Source organism: Echinococcus granulosus (assembly GCF_000524195.1).
Source record: "Echinococcus granulosus chromosome Unknown EG_S00203, whole genome shotgun sequence".
NCBI classification, from domain to species: domain Eukaryota; kingdom Metazoa; phylum Platyhelminthes; class Cestoda; order Cyclophyllidea; family Taeniidae; genus Echinococcus; species Echinococcus granulosus.
Genome location: NW_020170583.1, coordinates 32,485 through 54,550, shown reverse-complemented (window position 1 = coordinate 54,550; position 22,066 = coordinate 32,485). Strand labels below are relative to the sequence as shown.

At 40.8% G+C, this 22,066-nt stretch overlaps 3 protein-coding genes across 3 annotated transcripts in view; 2 read left to right on the top strand and 1 right to left on the bottom strand. All coding sequences in view use genetic code 11, as the record gives it.

Moving 5' to 3' along the window:
• Nucleotides 1–1,039: 1,039 nt before the first annotated feature.
• Nucleotides 1,040–2,581, top strand: EGR_10258 (hypothetical protein; the record flags this gene model as incomplete). Its single annotated transcript, XM_024499507.1, has 2 exons — nucleotides 1,040–1,044; nucleotides 2,371–2,581. The coding sequence occupies 2 exons, from the start codon at nucleotides 1,040–1,042 to the stop codon at nucleotides 2,579–2,581; spliced, it is 216 nt and encodes a 71-aa protein (XP_024346079.1).
• A 282-nt stretch (nucleotides 2,582–2,863) lies between these two features.
• EGR_10257 (hypothetical protein) lies at nucleotides 2,864–4,173 on the top strand (the record flags this gene model as incomplete). The annotated part of the gene is made up of 2 exons (XM_024499506.1): nucleotides 2,864–3,028; nucleotides 4,132–4,173. 2 exons carry the CDS (start codon nucleotides 2,864–2,866, stop codon nucleotides 4,171–4,173), a joined length of 207 nt encoding a protein of 68 aa, XP_024346078.1.
• An 8,758-nt stretch (nucleotides 4,174–12,931) lies between these two features.
• EGR_10256 (hypothetical protein) overlaps nucleotides 12,932–22,066 on the bottom strand; it is a gene marked incomplete at both ends in the record, with an annotated part of 39,678 nt that continues 30,543 nt past the window's right edge. Inside the window, 10 exons of the mRNA XM_024499505.1 lie at nucleotides 12,932–13,198; nucleotides 13,289–13,542; nucleotides 13,622–13,967; nucleotides 14,129–14,216; nucleotides 14,384–14,670; nucleotides 14,754–15,233; nucleotides 16,006–16,244; nucleotides 16,484–16,714; nucleotides 16,989–17,412; nucleotides 20,009–20,207. Of these exons, the coding sequence (XP_024346077.1) occupies nucleotides 12,932–13,198; nucleotides 13,289–13,542; nucleotides 13,622–13,967; nucleotides 14,129–14,216; nucleotides 14,384–14,670; nucleotides 14,754–15,233; nucleotides 16,006–16,244; nucleotides 16,484–16,714; nucleotides 16,989–17,412; nucleotides 20,009–20,207 (2,815 nt within the window). The remainder of the gene's footprint in view (nucleotides 13,199–13,288; nucleotides 13,543–13,621; nucleotides 13,968–14,128; nucleotides 14,217–14,383; nucleotides 14,671–14,753; nucleotides 15,234–16,005; nucleotides 16,245–16,483; nucleotides 16,715–16,988; nucleotides 17,413–20,008; nucleotides 20,208–22,066) is intronic.

Here is a 22,066-nt window from a genome sequence, read left to right as displayed (position 1 = left end):
GTGATATAAACCATACATATATGCATATATAACTGTAAGTGGTTGCATGATTTTCAAATTTTGTGAAATTACGCAAACACAGAAATATGTCCATATTTGTGTGGATTCGTGAATTCGATTTGTATTTTTAAGAGTAAAGAATTAACTTGTAAAATTAAGCATATTTATGCAAGCAAAATTGTTATAGGTTGCATGCAGATTAAATCTGTGAAATTTACCACACATATACATCTAGAGGCGTGAAGTTGCTTTAGTAGTTTAAATTTGTTAAACCGAGTATATGTTTATGCACGCAAAGGTGTAAATGACTCCATGTACTTATATTTGTAAAATTGTTCTATATTTGTGTGTGTGAGTGATTGTGTGTCCTTTAAGTTTTGTGAATTTGCTCGTACATTAAAATATACACAGGTGTACATGTGCAGGTATATTTAGCACTTTTGCAGGTGAGCATATATGCGTATATGCATATGCTCGCTTTTAGGATTTCATGCAAATATTTGCACATTTATAGCTAAATATTTATACAATTTCGCAAATGTAAGACCCAGATAATTAACTATTTTATATGCAGATATTTGTATTTAATTTAACAAATCCAGAATACATGCAGATAATAACACCCTCACATGTTTAGAAATTTGAAAATCATGCAATCATAAATATGTGCGGTTAGTTTAACAACTTTTGGAATCAGCACAAAACTTTGCATTTATAAAGAGATGTATACCTGCTCAATTTCACAAGTGGGAGAAAGTGCAATTCTTCTTGTCGTAAATGTCAAGACTTTGTTTCGATTATTGCATAATTATATTTGGAAATGTGTTCTTTTATCCGTAGTGATAGACTTCTCTTCAGAGTCAGGTCACACAAACACTTTTTATCTGAGGGGTTGATTGATGTTGCCTCATTTAGGCGGCACTGAAACGTAACATCTGACACAGTAAATAGAAGTTTGCCGTATATGGGCATTATGAAATAACCATGTTGGATTTTGCGTGTGAGAATTCAACGGTTTAGTGATGGTAACACATGGTGAATGAGGTAGGATGTGAAAAATGAGGCATTCGTTCTCAACTGAGGGCACCGCCTCACTTCATTCGAAGAGCTCCGTTTATGTGGTCCTCTGCATGTTTGATATAAATTGTCAAAGTTGTGTTCACGTGGATCTCGAAACGTCAAGGTTAATTTCTTCCTGAAAATGACCTCTAATACTTTAACTCCGTAGCTATTCCACATATAAGGGATATTCAAATGGGGAAGGTGCTCAAGATGATGGACAGAAGGTTTATTGATAGGCTTCATCCGACCTTAGCAAAAGTGAGGGTAATAAACCTTCTAGGCTGTGGCAATCATCGTCTTTAGCGGGGCACAAACTAAAAATCATGTTTCAATGGCTGAAGTAGATTACCTAAAAATGGACCGGTTGATAAAAATGTTTTACTTAAATGATTTGAGATAAGAAACGGTAGACGGCCAAGAGGGAGCTTTCAGTATCGTTAGGCTTCTGTAATAGTGGAAGATTAGGTTCACGCATTCACAAATTGCAGAGCCAAGAAATGGATATCACATTTAGAGAGGAATATTAGTTGAACTGCGGACTTCTGATTGACAGCAGCTGACGAGCTTTCGAGTTTGTTAAGGTACTCAGCATTGGTTAATCTGAAATTATTTACTTACTACGGCTTTATCTTGCAGCATTAAGGCACGAAATGTCAAATTTCCTAAAAACTACACACAATGTATGTGCATGTATGATCTACTGCAGACGAAACTCTTCACCTGTTGAAGCCCGATCAATGACTATGCTTAAAATCTATTGACTCGATGCCACTGAAAAGTTGGCAGGCAAACCTTCCATCTCAGATACGGTCAAGGTACTTGGGGGTGGGAAGTCGGTAAGAAACAATTTCTGTTCTTATGCGACAACTCAAGACTTCAAAATATGGGACAGCTCTGTGAGAAGACTATTCTTCTCCAAAATGAAATGAACTGGAAGATGCTGCATTGGTCCTCTTACCTTTGTCCGTATTTCACCATTTCTTGGTAAAAGGGACTGATAGATACTAAGACTGGGAGAAGTAGAGATGTCCGGGTTTTATTGTTGACTTCTGGAGGTGGCTTTGAAGAAGGAAATATTTTCAGTCCAGAGAAGTTATGCGGTCAGTGTTGCTCGAGAAGCTGACTCAACTAAGGTAGACAAAGTGAAACTTCGGTTCAGCTGAGTTTTTATTTTGAGAGGGAACTTTGTAAAGGAAATTGGATGCTATTAAAGTAGAAAACTTAAAAAAAATGAAATACTTTAGAAGGAGAAGCGGCGAAGTCAGCGGCCCGTAAGACCTCTGATTCTGGATATTAAAATTTGCTAAGAAATTGCACACTATTTGAACAGTTTTGTGGAAGTAGTAAACTGAATCTTTCAGGAATGCGCAATTTGAGAAAGACTAATTTCCCTCAGCTTAGAACAGAATTAACACCATATTCTAATGGAACTGTTGTTGGCCTCTATAATTCAGACCTTGGGTTTCATGAATTTGAGTACCGCAGTACTCACTATTTCAATGATGATAATCAAATCTGAGGGGAAGAAGACTTCCTGTACGATTGGGCACATGAAAATTAACCATTTATGCTATTTGCGTGCTAAAAAAATGCGAAATGTGGCAGATAAATTTGTAAAACAAAAAATAGTGGTGTAAGTTGAGGCTTTGCAAGAGTTTTATGCAAAACTACTGTGATTCTTCCTAATTTTCGTTAAAAGGTACTAAACAAGATTGGGCAACTGTCGTTTGGGTAGAAGTAGTCGGAACGACTACTTAAATGTTTACGGTTGAACACTCCCTGCGTTATTGGGGAGGTCAGGATGACAAATTTATCCGCTCTTAATGGTCTTCTTCCTTCGGTTGCTTCATTTTCTGAGGGCTTCGAGAATAACGTAGGCGAGACTGCTCCAGCCAAACTTGTACGCATTGCAAATGTCGGTATCCTCAGTGAATATGCATTGATCGAGATGGTTATTCCACGAGAGGTAGAATAAAAGGCACCCACTGCTTCAAAGTTATGTATATGACCAGTGGTTACCGCTGCGTGGTGTACCATATCCACTACCCATTCTTGCTGCTTCCCAAGTAAACACTCCTGCGTCATTTACTCTGTAGAATGAGTCTAAAACCCTGAGGGTAGCTCCTATTATAGAAGGTAGAAGGGAAAACACTTTTTTATCCAATCATGTCCACCTCATGTAACCTGACAAAATAACACAAGACATTTTAAATTGAACGTGCTGTTACGCAAATGGGTTCATTTTCTGAACAAGAGAGACGCGGTCAAACCAAGTCGCAAGCACAAGCATTAATAACTTGAAATTGCAGCTACTAGGTCTCATATTCACATTTTTAATGGAATTTGGGTGAAAACGGAAGCGGACAGAGATCGAGATCGCGACAAAGTTTTGCTGGTGAACTGGTATGGTCCTGATCTGATGGATATGAGCAAAGTATGACAAAGCAAATCGAAGTAATCCATGAAGAGGAAGCGACGGAAGTAAAACCACTTATAATAATGTGCCAACAAATAAAAGACTCGTGCATGTATCAACTATACCCTTTTAAAGCTAGGGAGAATGAAAAAAATTAAAAGTTGGTTGTTAAGTCAGGTATTATTTATAATCTAAAAAATCTTAATTGTTGAGTGATTTGAAGATATCCCTCTATTTAAGTACGGTATGGTCATATGCGAATTTAAACAACTAATTACTTCAAAATTGTTTTTCAGTAGTAGTAGATCTCCGCACAACTTCCAGAAAGGTGACGGTTATGTATCAAAGCGGTGGAAAACTACAGGATAATATAAGCACAAACTTAGATGCAAAAGGAGGGCACTTCCCTTACCCATTTGATTTTCCTTAATCCATTTTCACAATCCAGGTATGAGCGTTTCGCATATAGTAGTATAATGAATGAAAATTGCCTTTTAAAGACAAATTTTGGGCAGGTGAGGGGTGAGTAGTAGAGTGAGAAGGCAAGAATTCTAACCTAATATAAATTTTCGAACAGTAAAAAAATAAATGCTTCAAAATGTTGAATTAGTCTTTATACTCTTATCAAGGAGGCCTATAATTCTTACTTTTAGGGGAAGGAGGGACAAGAAAAGGCAAAATCCGTCTTGTGTTAACGTAATTGAGGATACATGAGTGTTTACGCTTGGATGCATTATGCATTTTTGAAATGGTATAAATTCATTTGCAGTTCTTTGCATCTTGGAACCAGTGCATTTGAGTGTGTATTTTCTCAAATGAGTGAACATATTCGTTTGGGCGTAAAATCTTTAATAAAATAACCATTTGGTTTCACGAGACAGTCAGTGGTTCAGCCAATTAACCACCGGTCAAAAAATCCCCCTATGACACATGCGGCAGAAGCGAAGAACTTCAAATTGATATCGTTTAATAGACACTTTTGACCAGATGCGTTTCATTGTGCAGGAAACTAATTTGTGCAGCAGCTCCAACCGCACCATCCATTCCCAAATGATGTAGATGGTTTGGGTAAGTTGTATCATTGCCACCTTCACCTGATTTGTAGGTTTCGGGAGCATTTAATCCCCCAACGATTTAACTAAAAATGCCACATCCTTCGGCATTGTTATTAATAATATACAATTTCATTTAGCATAATGGATTTATTTCTAAGTAGCTCATTATCATAACAGCATTTTTAAGCATTTCATTTCACACTTTTCAAATAACACATGAACTGGGGAAGTGTCTGCAACAGAAGCTTTAACACCAAGTAGACTCAATAATAAGACTGCTGAAAATTCGATTCACATTCACCGAGTTATTTTACTCAAACTTTAAAAATCGGGGTAAAGAGTAGTAGAAGAGTAAAGTTGACGCATACCTATATCCATAATACACGAAATCAGTATTATAAAAGCCACTTTATGCTGAACAGTCGGTGCGGATAGTTTAAGTAAACATAGAGTTTACCTAATGATGGCCACTTGATTGCTCCTTATGCCACTTCAGGTATGTCGGAAATTTCTCCACTTTTGGATTTTTTATCCAAAAATATTGTTCACGTATACTTTAAATACATATATTACAAAAGCTTTAAGAAGCCTTGTGCAGTATCTTTGTAACTTGACATCTATCAAATAGCCTACTCTGGACTAGGAAAGTAGTCAGTGCTTACGCTGGTCGTGGTAAAAATAAATTTAATTATTGCATGGGTTGTGGGTTTTTCTTGAAAAGTTGTCCAGTGAAGTATTTATTCATGGCTTTGATTTTTTACAGTATGTTCTTATCTGATGAGTCGTTTTGTGCAGCCATATTCGTCACTTCAAAGAAGAAGAAGTTGTAGGCCATTGAAGCCCTTTAGATAAGCACCATCCAACATATTCAGACTGTCGCCTCATTTGAAAATGTACCTAGACCGCAAAAATACACTTGTGCCATGGCCGGAGAATGGTAAGGTATTTTCAGCTCAAATTTAGTCCCTATCAGTATATTATAAATCTTTGGGAATAATTTGCTAGCTCTAAATGCAGGTTAGCGCTATGGTTTAGTATTAGTAATTACTTCTTAGAACGATTCCTAATATATTTGGGTTCAAAGCAATTGCTCCTAAGACATTGCTAAAGATTTTACTTTCTATAAGTCTCTTATCGCGCCTAATTCATGGACTTTGAACTTAATCTGGAACGTAAAAAAGCATTTCGGCCTTGACCTGTTAGCCACCAATCACAGTGAGCATAAGACCGTATCTTTTTAAAATGCCATCTAAAACGTCACCTTAGGCATTGCAAAAAAGATATTGAAACCCAATAAGAATACATTCTTTGTAGCAGGGTTGGGAAAGTTGTGGACGATCGAATACTTCCAAAATGATTGAATTTATCTGTAAGGTCACGTCCTATCTTTCGCAGTTCCCACAATACGTGGAAGTAAACACTACAGCCGAAATTCGGAAATCTAATGCATTTACCAGACTGTGAAACTAACGACCTGTATTTTTTAGTATAACTCTGTCAGCTAAACATGGATCCCAGTCCAGTGGTTGGTTGACTGACAGCGATGAAGGACTATGGTGGGACCGCCACCTCCGAGGGATCGAAGATGTCGTTTTGCACTAGTATGCAGCCTGATGTTGAGGTCAAGAGGTTAATTAACGTGTTAGAACATCACGCTTTACTGCCTGTAGCTGCAAAGGTGTGAATCGAGTATGCCTAAGGAATTCCAAAGCTAATAATGTAAAGGAGACATTGTAAAAAGTAAAGGACGCCTTTTACGATATGGTATACCTAAATAACTAAGGATTCTTTGATAGTGACGGGATGAAGCCAAATTAGGATGTGTTGTTGTATGTGATACCACGTGAGTGGAAGGCAATACCACTATCCCTCACTGTTACTATATTATTATTATTTCATTTTTCTAAATGCAGTTTGTCCAAAGAAAGAGTGAAAATTATAAAACAGACTTCTAAAGTGAGAAAATATTACTGAAAACTCAAAATTTTAAAGATAGGTTAAAGGGTTATGGGAAAAGCAGCGTTAGAAATGATCCAAGCAAAAGGTTAATTTGACTATCTCGAAAAACTAAATGCTGCATTTTTTACCTTAGAGAAAGGCAAATAGAATAAGATTGCCCTGAAATATAAATTCGCGAAACAATACCAATCTTACACTTTTGAGAATCTGTCTCATTTTAAAGTGCTGTTAACGCAATGAAAGTGTTGTAAATCAATCGTCGGATTAAATGTAAGGTTAAAATACATTAAAATGATAGTTTGTGGCAAAGGGGAAAGCCATTTTTGCCTTAATCGGGTTCTAATCATGTACATGACCTTTTCGATTTTGCGATGAATTGTAAATTTATTGCAAATGTGCTGTCTTGAAATAGGAAAGTGGAGAGAAAAAAGGCCGGTTAACTAGTTAAAATTTCCATTAAGCCAAAACCCTGGGGTCTTTGAGGAACTTGGGACTTCGTCTTAGTTCATAGTTAAGTTTAAATGGAGCTACTGAAAATTGGAGAGAATAGAGTGCGAATTGTTCGATGCCCTGCTAAGCTACTTTAATGTTCACATATTAGAGGTGGTTTTTGAACATGGATGGGCGTTCCTCGGTTTCAACTCGATGTCACTCTTATATGCAGTCAAAGTCTCAAGTGAAATGGACCAAATCAAATGTTAACTTTCCTATAAAAGCCTCGAATTTAATGGTAGTAGGACAATGTTACGGGGTAGTTATAATAAGGCAATTTAAAGTTGTACCCTTTTATCCGAAGTCTAAATTATCCGTGTTATTACTTAACTACTTTTCATAATATCAGTACTATCTAGGACTAGAATGAGGATAATTCAATATGAATTTTGTGGCGGATCACTAACGTGTCAAGATAGTAATGCCAAAATGAAATACAGTGTTAAAGCCATAGTATGGTGGCAAGGTATTTAGGAAGAGGGAGTAATCCTATTTGCGGTATGCCTGGATAGGCATTTCAATTCTTCAATTTGCGGTGCGCTCTTGATATGAAGGATTTGACTGATTGTCAACATTCGCGTTCCCACTTTGTCTGTGACACTTAAACGGTAACTGCAGGTCAAAATGGAAGAGTTTGGGACTTTCATTGGCTCAACGTATATTTTTGCTCATTTATTTCTGCACATCCCTGTAAAATGGAACCGATGTGTAGGTTAAGGTGTTTTTAAGAGTCTAAGCAAATGAAAACTAGATAAACGCCCAGCCAATGGGCATTGTTCATGTGCTTGACTAGTCATTTGTAACTTGAGCATGACTATTAAGGGATGGAATTGTTAAGTGGTCCTTTAGAAGATAAAGCAATGACGTATTTGATAACCCAATCTTGCTGATCTTTAAAAGAAATTGGGGATTATTAATAATATGAAATCCATCTAATAAATGCATGGTATGTTTGACAAGTTTACTGGTAATTATGCTAAAAATGGACGAGGACCGGCTGATATAATTTACAAGAACATGAAGTCATTTTACATAAAATCAGCAAATATTATTATACAATAGAAAAATGTTGATTTAATTTGGCTGGTTAACTACCCTAGTAGTTTATATCTTTTTTTTTGAAATTAAAGATTTGGAAGGAGTTGTTGAAAGCAAAAACAACTCCTGTAAAAATTTTTTCTGGACTTAAGTATTAATACATGTATGTAGACAATAAATGAGGCTTTCGAAAAAATCTGCTAATGACTTTAGAAATGACCACCATTTAAAAATTTGCACTTAACAACTCTTGATATCAAAAATAACGTGTCAATCCTCTTTTATTTAGCTCATTGCAACGACTAGTCGCTACTTGGAAGTACACATGAAATGCAATGATTTCTATTTTTTTATAAAACACAGATATCATTGACCTATCATTGAATCACTTCCTTTACACTGTCCAACATTTTCTCCTGTTTTTAAATCACCCCCATATTACCAAGTTCTTTTGAACATGATGGATGTGATTCCAGCCTGCCTGCTGCCGAAGCTGTGGTTGTAAATTTCCAAAGTCTAAGAGAGGCGATTTTAGGAATTAAATAGCCCAATCAGAAAGATGTACCATTGAGATTAACGACAAATTAGGCGTCCCTGTTGATTGAAAGCACCTGAGGCTAACTTGTCAAGAAAATGCTTTAGTTGTTTTGATCGCTGGAAATCACGCAAAATTAAATGAAAATTTCCGAAAATGGATCATAAAAGAACATGGTTACTGATTATGTGTAAGTAAAATAGTAGAGAGAAGTCAAATAAAATTTGAGTGGAACTAATGAGCGCCTTCGTGATACATGTTGTCAAACTGACAAGGATACAAAATGTCCGCAAGTTTTCGACTAATTAGCCCTGCCTTTTGAATCGCAGGCTGCTAGGGGAGGGCGAAAATTAGCTTTTTACTTGCACCTTAAAATTTTCGCTCATTTTTTTTCAATCTCCTCATCTTGACCTCTGGCACCTGCTTCGACCGCGGGGTTAGCTCGATCGGATCTTCAATGATCGCCAACTCACGCTCAGTGGAAATGACATTCAAAGACTCTGAATAAAAATATATTAACAGAAGAGATCAAGCTTGCATTCACAACTCCCCAACTCACCCATTGCGGTATTCCATGAGGCCAGACAGCTGCCATGATTAAAGGCCTACAGCAACCCTGGCATTGCAGTGCTATTTGTTGAATTGAAGGTTTTGTAAACGCAAAGTAGACAGTTATGATGGCACAGTGATTTGTTGAGCTGATCAAGTAAACTAAAGGGGTGCATTACCTCAATATTTTTATAAGTGAATTTGTACATGTCAAAAAATAGAGAATGCAAATAAGCTCATGAAATCTTGCACTTAAAATTGACCATGTACATATGTAATAGTGCATTATAAAAGTTGAGTGTATATGCAATCCTATAGAGGTGCAATCGAGTGAATGTTTTTATTAATTTTAAAATAGGTTATGTACATAAACTTATATAGCTTTGGATGAGTAAATGCATTTTGTTGCTTAATTTAGTCGTATATACGTCTATAATATGTGTAATTGAGTGAACTCATTTTGTATGGGTAATGTTAAAAAAGTATATTACTATGTCGATATTAATTGATACATGAAGACTGTAAACTAAAATGGAGCATGCATAATCATATACAGGTGTGATTCCGCGAATAGATTTTGTAAAGGTGAAATTGATCTAGTGTATTCAAACCTATGTGCGTAAACAAGTAAACTCATTTGAAATAACAAATTCAACAAAATTTGGCATATACATGTACTATTGTTATTATTATTGTATTATTGTTATTATAAATAAAATGAGCTAATGCAAAGGTGCAAATAATTGAAATTTTGTTATTACCCAAACTGAGCTAATGTATATCGAATTTAAGCCTTTATATACATATATGTGTATGAATTGTCGAATGTACTACTCATTTTGCATATTTCCATTTCCGATAGTTTTGAGTATCTCGCTTTATGAATGCAGAAGTTCTCTCAACACACCAAACCTCACTTAGACGATCTAGCCCCTGCACAATTTGTGGTGAATCGAAATGTTTTAACTGGAGCATCCGTCCACACACCATAATGGCACGTAGCAGACGCTCCAAATTGTCGGACACTGGTAGTAACTATCCAAGTAGAGTGAAATTGGTGGATAATTTTGGAGGAGAAGTTAAGTTTTTCGGCCATCAAATGATATGAAACTACACCAAGAATTAGACCTCGGTGAGTGTCCCAAAGTCACGGTGAAGATGGGCACACACATCAAAGCCTCTTTCCGTGCTGTCAGTCGGGATTTCTTCAGTTTGACTTCAGACCCACTCTTTAAGCCAGACAGGTACATCTAATTTGTTCACCTGTCACCACAGGATACTTAATAAGCAATTGAGAAATTAAACAGAATCTGTTCTACTCATGCAATCAACGCCTGTATTACGGAACGGACCAGTTTTATGAGTTGCTAACAGACTTAAAAAAAATAATTGTCCTTATGTGTCTCTTCTACGGTTTTACACCATAAAATCTGCTTATAATACCATGTAGTACACTCGGTTGTCATGTAGTGACAAGATACCTGTCACACTTTTGTGACGTCAATTTCAGATAGGAAAGTCGGAGCGTCTCCTATGTGTGACAATGGCAGCAAGCTATGCTAATCATTCCGTAGTCTTAATTACTAATAGGGAAGGGACACTTGGTTCTTAAACAAAAAAGAATGCAAATAAGTGGATTTTTATAGAGTGGGAGACAACACTGATTGGAAATCCAAAAAAGAAAGTTCATCGCTGTATCACGGCATTCCTAAGAGAGGCTATTCAAAGTGAGTGGTTCATAGAGTTCGCAGCACTGGATCATCTTAGGATGTGCATCTTCCGACACAATTCATGTCGATGCGCCTTTGCGTAGGCTGCGCTATCGGTATCATTGGAGGGAGGACCGACTTTCAAGTAGAGCGGCAACTTCTTCCATTCCACCAATAGCATATTCGCTGTGGTGCTAGCAGATCAGCAGTTCGTATGCCTGTAAAAAGCCAATGTAACTGAGTAGATGAGAGGAGATCCACCGTGGATGAGATGGTTTCAATGGTTGGTAAATGACGTTGCAATTGCTTCTTTTTGATTTTCTAATGAGAATGAAAGCCAAAGAGCATAAATCAGGCAAAATTCAAGTTATTCGGACCAATTTTCTCATCCTAGACGTTAAAGAAGATAAGGACTCCTTTGCCAATGTGTGAATCAGTGGTGCTTATGCAACCACGTCCAACTTTGACAGTCAGGATATTCTCATGTTCTTGAAGGCTAAAACTCACAATTGAAGTATCACCGCACTTGAATGACTTAAAAGATCTACTCCGGAGCTGTCCGTGGCACTTACATGAAGCTATCAAGTTTCTGTAAACCGATATTACCTCTTGTGCTCCCCGAGTAGCCGAATGTAATCCAGGCAGCCGGATGGCCAACAATGGAATCGGTAAATGATATTAAGAATGACGATCGTGTATGAAGAATATTCTCTCTGGATCGCCACTCAACTCTGAACAGTATAAAGGCAGCAGCTCTCCGCCTCCAGGAGAATGAACTCCAGACGTTGTGGAACGTGAATAAAAAATTAAGTAAAGGTCCACTTTTAATAATTCTTTTTAGTGACTTCGTCGAAGCGACTTATTTAGCAGAAGCTCAGATGTCTGTCACACGCCATGCCCCAACTAATGCTGTCCACCAAACTGTTTGCACGCGTCTTCCATCCAGCAGTTTGAATAGTTTCCTCATCTCATCTTTTTGTTGCATAAAAGTGGATCAAAACTGTTCCCTTTGGTGCGCTCAGTCACCTTTTCTCCGTCATTGCCTTCATTCCTAATTTTTCTTCCGCCAAAATGCCAAGTAACGCTACTTATTTTGTCCAGTTTTTGAAGATCAGCCGATTTTCTCTCTTCTTTATCTCGCACTCCGTCCACGTTCTTTTTCGTTAAAAGCATTAATTTCTGATGTTTAACAAATATTCACATCTGACTGGAAGATTAATATGAAAGTGACAAATGAACTAGCCCACCTGTCAATTTATCCCATCTCCTACCTCGAAGGATTTTTTCCCAGTCGGATTGGAAATTGCAGTCAAGCTTTCACCGGGCATGCCATTGACGCGACCCTCTGCGATTGAGGTGGTGTGGTTAGGAGTGGTGGCCGCAAAAATTACAAATCCGCTTTTAATTCCCACATTTAAGTAAACAAATATAAGAATGTAACATCATGCTCTAGATCACGGCGTGATCAAACTGAGCTAGGACGAGGTGACGTGGGGACACGGCTTGTTTACTTGGCATTGATTGGGCCCACAAACAAGGAAAGGAGAGGGGATCTGCTTCGAGGACCACGAAGTGCCCACTCAAGACGTGTTGAAACCGAGATTTGTGGGGATGAGGTGAGGGCGCTATCTGTCTACTTTGCAATGGTACAACCTACAAAGATTCCATTCTGCAGATTTTTATTCAAAAAACAAGTTGTTTTAATTGGTTTGTCCCACTTGTAGCGACTGAGTCGCCTCTGACGGTGTTATGAGGTGCTGAGCGTGGGATAGGTTCCCATTATAGGCGCGGCAAGCAGCACCGCACCGCCAAGTTAATGGCCGGAACCACAAAGGTATAACAGAGTATGGGAAAATGATCCCACTTTTATCCCGCCCAAAAGCATCATCACTAATCTTGCATTTCTGCAGAGTCAACTACGGTTCCACAGCAAGAAAGAAGACTAGTAGATAGTACTCAAAGTCGGGTATTTCCACGTAAAAGAATAATGTCAGCGAGGTAGTGTGCAAAAGAGAAACCAGAGACCATGAATGATTTAGTGTACAAAATCAGAGAAGACCACTAAGTACGAGAGCAATGAGTCTCCCTGCTTCACGTAGCCCTCCTCATCACCATTTTAATTTTCCTCAGTGAAGGAGGAGACTTCCATTTCTTCCTCGGTCTCCCAGGAGGACTCTGAACCACCATCGCTGCTTTCTGAACTTCCCTCTGACATTGTCTCCTCCTCCTCTTCATCTTCCGCATCTTCATCCGTGGCAACCGAGGTGGGAGAAGAGGACAGAGGAATGTGAACATAATCGGCGTCATCGTCATCATCATCGTCGTCATGACGATCTTCCACTTCCTCGTCATCATCATCCTCAGTGTCCAGCTCTCGAGTGGACTAGCGGACAAAAATCAAAGTGTTTTTTTAGTTACTAGCTTCCAATTTGAAAGCAGAGATGAAAATATACGTCTTCTCGAAATAAATTACGCGTTTCTGTCCTATGGAATAGACGCGACATTGACTAAGGGGTTCATCGACATTTTTGTCGCCAAATTTTTCAACCAGTGCTAAGCGCAAACCCCTCCTATCCACCGCCAGTTGTTCGATGCGATGCTTCACGTCTACTGAGGCGATGAGGCTATAGTCGAGGGCGTCAACTGTACGGAACATGCTCTGCATGGCAACTCGACCACTCTGAACAATCTCGTCCAATGGATCGTCGAAGTCCATGCCGAAACTGCCTGTACGAAAATGAACCAATGAACCACAGTGAGATTTTGGAAAGTTTCGAATGATAAAAGGAAATTGGAGGAGACTTACCGGCATAAATGACCTCGGCGTTTTCAGAGAAGGTGACTTCCAGTTTGTCCAGAGCTTGAACCGTATGGAGGAGACGCCAGGTGCGCATATCCCAGACCGCAGATCCAACCACAATTTCGAGGCCATTTGGATGAAAGACCCCGGAGACGACATCCTGAAATTTATCAATTTTGTGCACTGGACGTGTTGTACTACCTGAACCAGGACAACGGATGTCCCATACGACACCGTCGTTTAATACGAGATGATCATCGACGGAGAAAGTGGCTTTGTTCATCAGGTAGTCGCTCTGTTTCACTGAAGAGAAGAGGTCAATGACGCGCTGACCTGTTGTCAGATCGAAAATCTGAAATTAGAAGCAGATTAACATTTTTGCTGATAATAAATAAGTAGTACATATTGCAATGTAGATTAAGGTCTTCCAAATATCCACCTCGCATCCTCGGTATAGTCTGTCGCATCAAACAAAAAAATTAAAACAATGAAATTAGGAAAAAGTACGCGTACTTTGGCTATCTTTCCGTCAGTAGCGACCAACATGCTTTGTGTCCCTGTCCGACTGAATTCAGCGTATTTCCCAGAATCAGCAGCAAATCTGAAAAGACGCAAATTTGGAAGTCGAAGTTGGCATAAGCAGTGTCGCCTCAATAATGAATACTCGATTTGAAGAAAAACAAAGTTGAGTAGACAGCCGACCCTAACAATGGAGGTTTGTAAAGCACAGTCAGAAACCGCATTTCCAGTAGGAGCAACTGCACATACACAGGTCTGTCCGGATTGGAGTAGAAGGGAGCAGAAGCGCTGTTGGTATTTCCACAGTCAGTGTTCCGCTGTTCTAGTCGTGCCACAAGAAGCGCCGGTTCGCCCCAATTTGTACAAACCAGAAGCCGACGTCCGTCACGCGCATGCTCTAACCGACAGATAGGAGAGGTCTGAGCACGGAACAGCTCTACTGGTAATGTCGCCTCCTCCACGTTTACCCAACACACCGAGCCAGTGGAGGTGCCCAGAAAGAGACCGTCGTCGCCTTCACCCATTTCGACGCCTCGCTGGAATGATCAAAAGGCATAGAAATGAAACAGTTATGCACGAGGAGAGTGATTCCTTTGAACTGTGCTAACAAACAGCTCACCCCAAATGCGGCCGCCGTGTAGAGGTCATTATCCAGATCACGCACGGTGAAGATGGGCATGAAGCGACTGTGAATGAAACGACGGATAAAACGACGTGGGGCGCAGCGCATGTGATGACACCCAGCAAAAGATTCGCGTGCCGCCACTAGACTAGGAACGCCGACGATGGGACCGAGCCACGTATCAATCCGAGGCTCGGGGCAACGATGTGGATGGTGAAGGGAGAAGCGGGGGCACACGGAGACGGGGTAGGGACACTGGGCATGCTGATGCATGAGGAAGGATTCCACAATCTTAGACAGGGTCATCTCGCTTGACTCCCCGGTAGTGTTGCTGCCACCAACACCAACGCTGCCTGTGATGGGAGTGGCGGTGACGCTATTGCCGCCACTACCACCAGACATCATGACACAGCTGGTTTGAGACAGCTGTAGCTGTTGCTTATGGGAGGGGGTTCGTTCCAGTCGGTCTCTGAAGGTCTAGATGTACAGGGAAAACTAAGTAGATAGAATTCAGTGAGTTTTAGAAAGATGGTTTTCCATCTTGAAGCTTTTCAGTACCTAAATTAATATTTATGCAGCTTTAAAGCATGGGTACGAATAGTTGAGAAAAATTATTAAGAGTGGAAATAGCTTCAGTAAATCGAGAAACGAAACAAAGATATTTATCGAGAAATATGTCAAATTCTAGATTGGCACTAACAGGTTGACTTTAGAATAGTAACATTTATGAATCCCTTAAATTCATATCATAGCGGAAGCACATTTGTATGGGGATAAAAAGCTTCCCTTAGAGCAGTTTTGCGTGTCCTTCTAGACCAACATAACACCCTTCAACAGTGCGTCATCATAAATGCAATGGCGAAATTCCTCAAGTATCGTCAAGGCCATGGATAGTTCCTGTGATAACCTTCCAAATAGCCTATTTGATGTCAACTTCGCAGAAAAAGATAAGCATGGATAAGCAAAGAACCTGGGGTCTTGTTTAATAATGGGTACTAATAAAGCAGCAGTGAGAGCTGGATGCACCAATGAATAAAGTGGTTCAGTGATGGTAAAGATGACAAACATAAAACTGATGTGTCAGTAGTGTGAAAAGTCCCATTCTAAAAGGCAATTTTAGACCAGAAATGAGTCAGCTATGCGAGAGATCTGGCTGGAAAAAGGTAACAAGCCAGGTTGCTAAATGGACGAATTGGGCGAACAGATGGGTGAGTGGACAAATGTGGAATTCAAATCCCGTCATTACTACCTTGGACACACTGGGAGAAGAGTTGGTGAGAGGTTTGATCTTGTTGACCTTCAGGGTTGGTGTACTAACGTCGATGTTGCTGCTGGTGGTGGTGGTGATGGTATTGGCGAGGGTAGGGGGTGTGGGAGGCTCCGAATCGGAGTCGCCGTCATGGCCGAATAACGGCAGTTGATGTGGCAACGAGTTGCCCAGTCGAAGACGCGCCTCCTGTTGCAGAATCGCTGCCGACTTATGCAGACCTAAAGAGGGAAATGTTGAGTAAAATGCATTCTGCTTCGCTACTCAATGCGAAAAAGCCATCGTGCATAAGATATCCCTGCAAATCAAGCACAAATGTAGAAAGTGTCCAGTAAGCGACCACCAAAAGTGAGACGGTGGGAGAAATCCACATCACGCATTTGGAGATGAGCCAATGGTCAATTGAGTTGGAGAAGGCTGTTCAGAAAAATCATGAGAAAAGTATGAAGGACGAGCATACCTTTGGCCTGAAGATGACGCCAGATGAGTTCCAGCAGCTCCTCATGGTCCCACTGGATGCGTGTGCGCGCAACAATGACGGCACGACGCACCCGGTCCATAGACATGTCACCGTCGGTGAGACTGCCATCGGAGAGGCTGCCCAACACAAGTCGCATGAGGAGGGTGGCATAGCGACAAAACTCCGCGTGTTCCACCATCCTGTCTGGCAGGATAGGCTCCTTCATCAGCACTACAGAAAAGAAGTGGTAAAGAATTTAGAAGGCAGTCTTGGAAACGCACGAGCCAAGTTGAACAGAATTGATGCCAACGAAAGCCAGATGTCTCCATCATTCACAGCGCCACAGTTGTTACCTAAGGAGGACTAGAAAAAGCTGCATATGGAACCAACGAGCTACCAACATTTAATGTCGTCCGTCTTTGATGTCAAAAGTCATGTCCAAGGAGAATAGCTAAGGATAACAGCTTATATAGGTAGCATTCAAAGACAAGAGGGAGGTACATACGCTGTAGCTGCGATTTAGTGAACAGAGGCAACTTCGCGAGCATCGATCGCACCTCTTCACTGCGTGCCATTCCCACAAGTCCACGACAGGCGAGAGTCCGTATGCTATCCGCCTCCGAGATGGGCTGAGTGACGTCCAACTGGTGCAGCAAAAACATCAACCCATGCTGTCGACGCACGGCGCACCAAAGACGCATCTGCTGTCGCAGAAGGACCGGAGGGGTAGAGACAGATGGATTCGGGGTGCCCGAAGGTTTACCATGCGAATAACGTTGTGGACGCGAGCTGTCGGGAGTGGCGAGGGCGAGACTTTTGCAATGCGAGACAAGGGAAAATGAGTCCTCACCAGGGGAAAGAATTTCATCCAGTCTCCGCTTTCGAGAGCTGCTACCGCGACTCAGGACACCAGATGGAAAAAGGCGATTCTGTCGTAAAGTGAGAAACGTTAAATGCTCCCAGAAACCCCATTTAAGATTCGACTATTGCACCTGCCTCAATGGCTTTGCTGTAAAAAGGGGGATTCGGTCCAGATCTCAGAGAGTGGAGGCGTATATTCCAGTTCGCGGATGAGTTTAACTAAATTAGGTGGTTCTATCGAAAGGTCATTACAGATGCGAAACAATGTGGGCGCGAGCGCAATGGCGTTTGTGGACGGTTTCGTGGAACGAATAAGCACAGCCACCAACAGGACAACAACATCAACAAGATAGTTTTGCCACGTGATTCTAATGTCCGTGTGATTCGAATCACGGGTGCCTAGATTGGAGGCATTTTTTGAGTGGTAAATAATGAAGCGCTAAAGAATGGGAATAGGGTTTAAGTGCCATCACTTCTTGAGTTTGAAAAGTCGATGGATTAGATCATTAAGGCACCATTACCCTAGATTACTAATGGCATGACACAAAGGGATTAGCAATTACAGTTGAATGAAAGAATCAATGAAGGTGAGTTCAAAAAGAAAAGCATAATGCAGGCATCTAAGGAAATGGCTCCAAGTAATGCGAACATGCCGTTAACACCATCTGGGAAGTAGGTTAACACAAGAGCACAAAAATAAAGGCAAAACGCAAATCTTGGAGAAATCCAAGGGAACTCAAGCTGGCCTAGGGTAACCATAAAAAGCTTCTCAAGACATTAAAATCCATAACTTAAAATCCTCCCCACTTATACATAATACATTTTGTCGGTAGACGCAAAACACCTAGCCATGACTACCCTTTTATCCCCCCGTTCGCCAGGTACATTTAGTGTATCAGTATGCGACATGATGTGGTTCGTTGTGCTATGTTGTACTGATGTACTGTTTTTGACTGCCTTGTGAAACTGCGACTTCATTTCCGCTGACTGGTCGAATGGTACTAGCTGTGTAGACTATTTCTAAAAAGAAGATTTTCCATTCACGCCTCCAAGTTGTACAGTTATACCGGGTAAATAAATCTTAGCCGTAATTGTGGTTGGGTCTTTCACATGTGAACAACCGCACCTCCAGTCCAACACATGCATACGCACGTGCACAAACACACACACAATGTAGTCAGGTGATAAGAAACTGTGTGCCTAAGAAGTGTCGGGTAGGTGTTGAGCGCTGTGCCCGTTCGTCCAGCGAACGTTGAAATGAAAGGGCCATTTCCCGTAACAGGTAAGTCGGTCAGTCAGTCGGTCCAGTCATGGCGCCTTTTCGCAAGGCAACGTGAGGAAGTGAGACATTGCTAATCTTCAAAACGTTGCCACACCTGTCAATGCATAGCAATGTCACCCACTTACTTGGTAGCTTATACCACGGCTTTCTCTTCCACGATGGTGTGAATGTAAACTAATTACTTCATGATCAACTTAAAGCATTACAGCAAGTTCTTGCCACATTCACGTCGGATTAATGTTTCCATATTTGCACGTAATTCACCATTATCGAGATTGGAAGGAGAGCCTTCCTGAGTGTGGCGCGCATGCTCTCGAGTGAATCAACAAGAGAATCAACTCGTTTAAACCACTTCTGGGTGGTACTTCCTGTCACCGCATATCCCACCTTCCTCAAATGTGATAAGAGCCTTGCGCAGCCGTGAAAATTGGACAAGCCCGAATTATACCGAAAATGTATGATTTTACACGGTAAAGAGAGACCAATTCATGTATGACTTAAGTCTACGATTGTACGGTTTCCTACGCTATTACCTGCTTAACCACTATGTACGTTGATACTAAAGGAATATTCAAGCTCTAACGAACTGTACCGCTTCCAGGGATAACTCAAGCGTCACATCAATGATAGGACGATGAAGTGTATCCAGAATATCCTATTCTAGTGAGAAAATTAACGCCTTCATCGCAGCTTCAAAGGAAATTTGTATCAAGCTATGCGAATGAATTTCTGTTGAAAGAGTCTCTACGTTAACTAGCTACAAAGGGGACCACCCTAACCCCAAGTTTGATATCACTGATAGCGCCGCAATCGAAGGAGTCAAAGGCAGTTAAGCTATTCGCACAGTATAGGCCAACCTTGAGCAATACGCACCAAGTGTATTTCTTCAGAGGAACCCTGTAGAGGAAATGACAAATGAATGCTAAAGAAATTGACGGCTAAGGCAAAAGCCTCACACCACCCTTGCGGCTACTTTCAGCTGGCTCTACCATTACTAAGGCTGATGTAAGGCGATTGAGCTCATAAAAGGTAAGAAATAAGTAGAAGGGTAAGATAAACCTTCCATTCTAAGCGAGCTGCTGCTATGCCGCATCGTCTGATGTGACCTGAACACTAACCCATGCGCCAACATTTGATTTGTGAGCAGAGATGCAATATCTATAGATGAATAGTAAGGAACAGGAATGCACAAACTTCGTTTATCAACCAAAAAACGAGGAGGCAGGCAAACAACTTTTTTTAAGAGAAGGAAACGAAGGAAGATGATCAAACGACAATGGCAGGGAGTAAGCAAGCGTCGAATAGCCTTAACCTCCTCCCCACTCACCCACCTACACTACTTAAAAAGCAGGTAGTAGAAAGAGGATGGGATTAAGACTGACCTTGGGTGTAGCAAAGGTGCTGTCATCGAGACAGGCGGGGTATGTGTTTGGAGGCATTACACTGCCTGCAAGAACCGGTTGGTCGGGATGCTCACGCTCGTCAATGGGACGGTAGACGAGGGTGCCGATGAAGGAGAGGATGGCCTTCTGCACCGCCACATCCCAACCTTCGTCATCGCGGATCAGCGTGATCAACATGCTGGAGAGCAAAAGGCAAGAGGAAGGAAAGGGGGGGGTGTGTTGGATTTCTCACGTTTCCCGAGTCAAATGAATGTCAAATATCGAGATGATAAGTGACCAACGAGGACAATAACATGGCACTTGGAAGCATTTTTGATAGACCCAAAACAAAAGAGGAAAATTAGATGGAAAACCTAAGCTCCTCTCCTTCAGCACAAAGCAGAAAAGGGTCGGAAATTTAGACATGCTTTTTTCGCGTTTCGTCATCCACAGTACCTTTAAAATGATTTACGCGTGGATAATTTTGGGTTTGACAGAACAGAAAGAATACTGACAATTGTTGACACATAAATTTTGAACACTCCAGTCAATGACTTTACTCGTATACCTGCTGCTGGAAAAGTGGAATATGGGGAATCGATGCTTCTGCTTTGACGAATACACCTTGTCTCAAACCCCAGGAGTAGGAGCCCCAACAGTACAAGAAGTGAATGTCTTCAGCTTTAGCTATGTGAAAACGTGAAGCTGAGCAGCCGTTTTTACAAAGTGTGGTTGATAGTGATATAACCGTAAATTTTAACCGTTAAACTTTTGCAACACAATATAAGCCATGGGAAATGTGTTTCAAGAAGCTTAACGTAGCCAAGATAACAAAAGCAGCAACCCATTAACGCGTGTGATAGGACTGAATAAAAGATTGTAACATTTAATGAAATAGAATGTTGGCTAATTTTTTTTTCGATAATATCAAAACAATGATGCCTTAAAAGAGAGTGGGGAAAAGGTCATGCTCCTGACATCATTCAATAAGTAGGCCAATTCATGATGCTAATAATAGGTAAATAAAGTCCATGAAGAATTGCCCGTTGTTGTGTCAAGTGAACAAATATGTTTATGTGATTAATTCGGCTAACACTATTGTAATGATTCCTTGGAGATGTGCAAATAGATTGTTTATATGCGTACGCTGTAAGACAGAGATGAAAATGCGTCAATCTCACAGTAGTACTGGCTCAATACTCTGGATTGTGAACTCTATCACTTCCCCCTTCCTCTGAATATGACAGGTTGGAGTCGACCTTGTCTGCTTTACGATCTAAGCTAAAACCCAGCACAAAGCTGCGTCAGCTTCTCATCAAATTTGTTTCATCACATTTTGAGAAAGCATAGTTCGCGGTGACAGAGGACACCACTCGGAAGTAATTAGAAAAAACTAACTCTGGTGCTGAATTCCTCAATAGCACTTGCCTCACATCCAGGGAGACCCAACCTAAATTTTCGATGAGGAAAAATTACGTGTTGCAATTGACTTGTCTAGCTGACTTACTACAGGAAATGACCCATGTATTTAAATGTTTGTTGGATGAACAGACACAGCGCTCACCACCTGCCCGACACTTCTTGGGCACACACCACTTCCTTATCAGATGACTACATTGTAGGTGAGTGTCTGTGTATGTGCATGTGTCGGACTGGAGATGCAGCTGTTCACGTGCGAAAGACTTAGCCACAGTTACGGCTCAGATCTAACAGGTATAATACTACAAACCTTGAAAGTATGACAGAAAATCCTTCTTCTCCACCTCCTCTTTTTGTGCAAGAATAGTCAGCACAGCTAGTACCGATTGACTAATCAGCAAAAACAAAATTGTATTCGTAAACGACATAACAAAAAAACAAAGACTCTCATTGAATACCGCCACAAACCTGACTCGTAGGGAGTGAAAAATGCGCATGAAAAATGACACAAAATGGAGGTGGCGGTTGGAAAATAAAAGGCTGGGCAGAAAGAGAGGTGGTTAGGACTAACCTTTTCCTCTTACCGATAAAATGTGCTACATAGAAGTGAAATTTACTGCAAGTTTGTGCCTCGTCTAG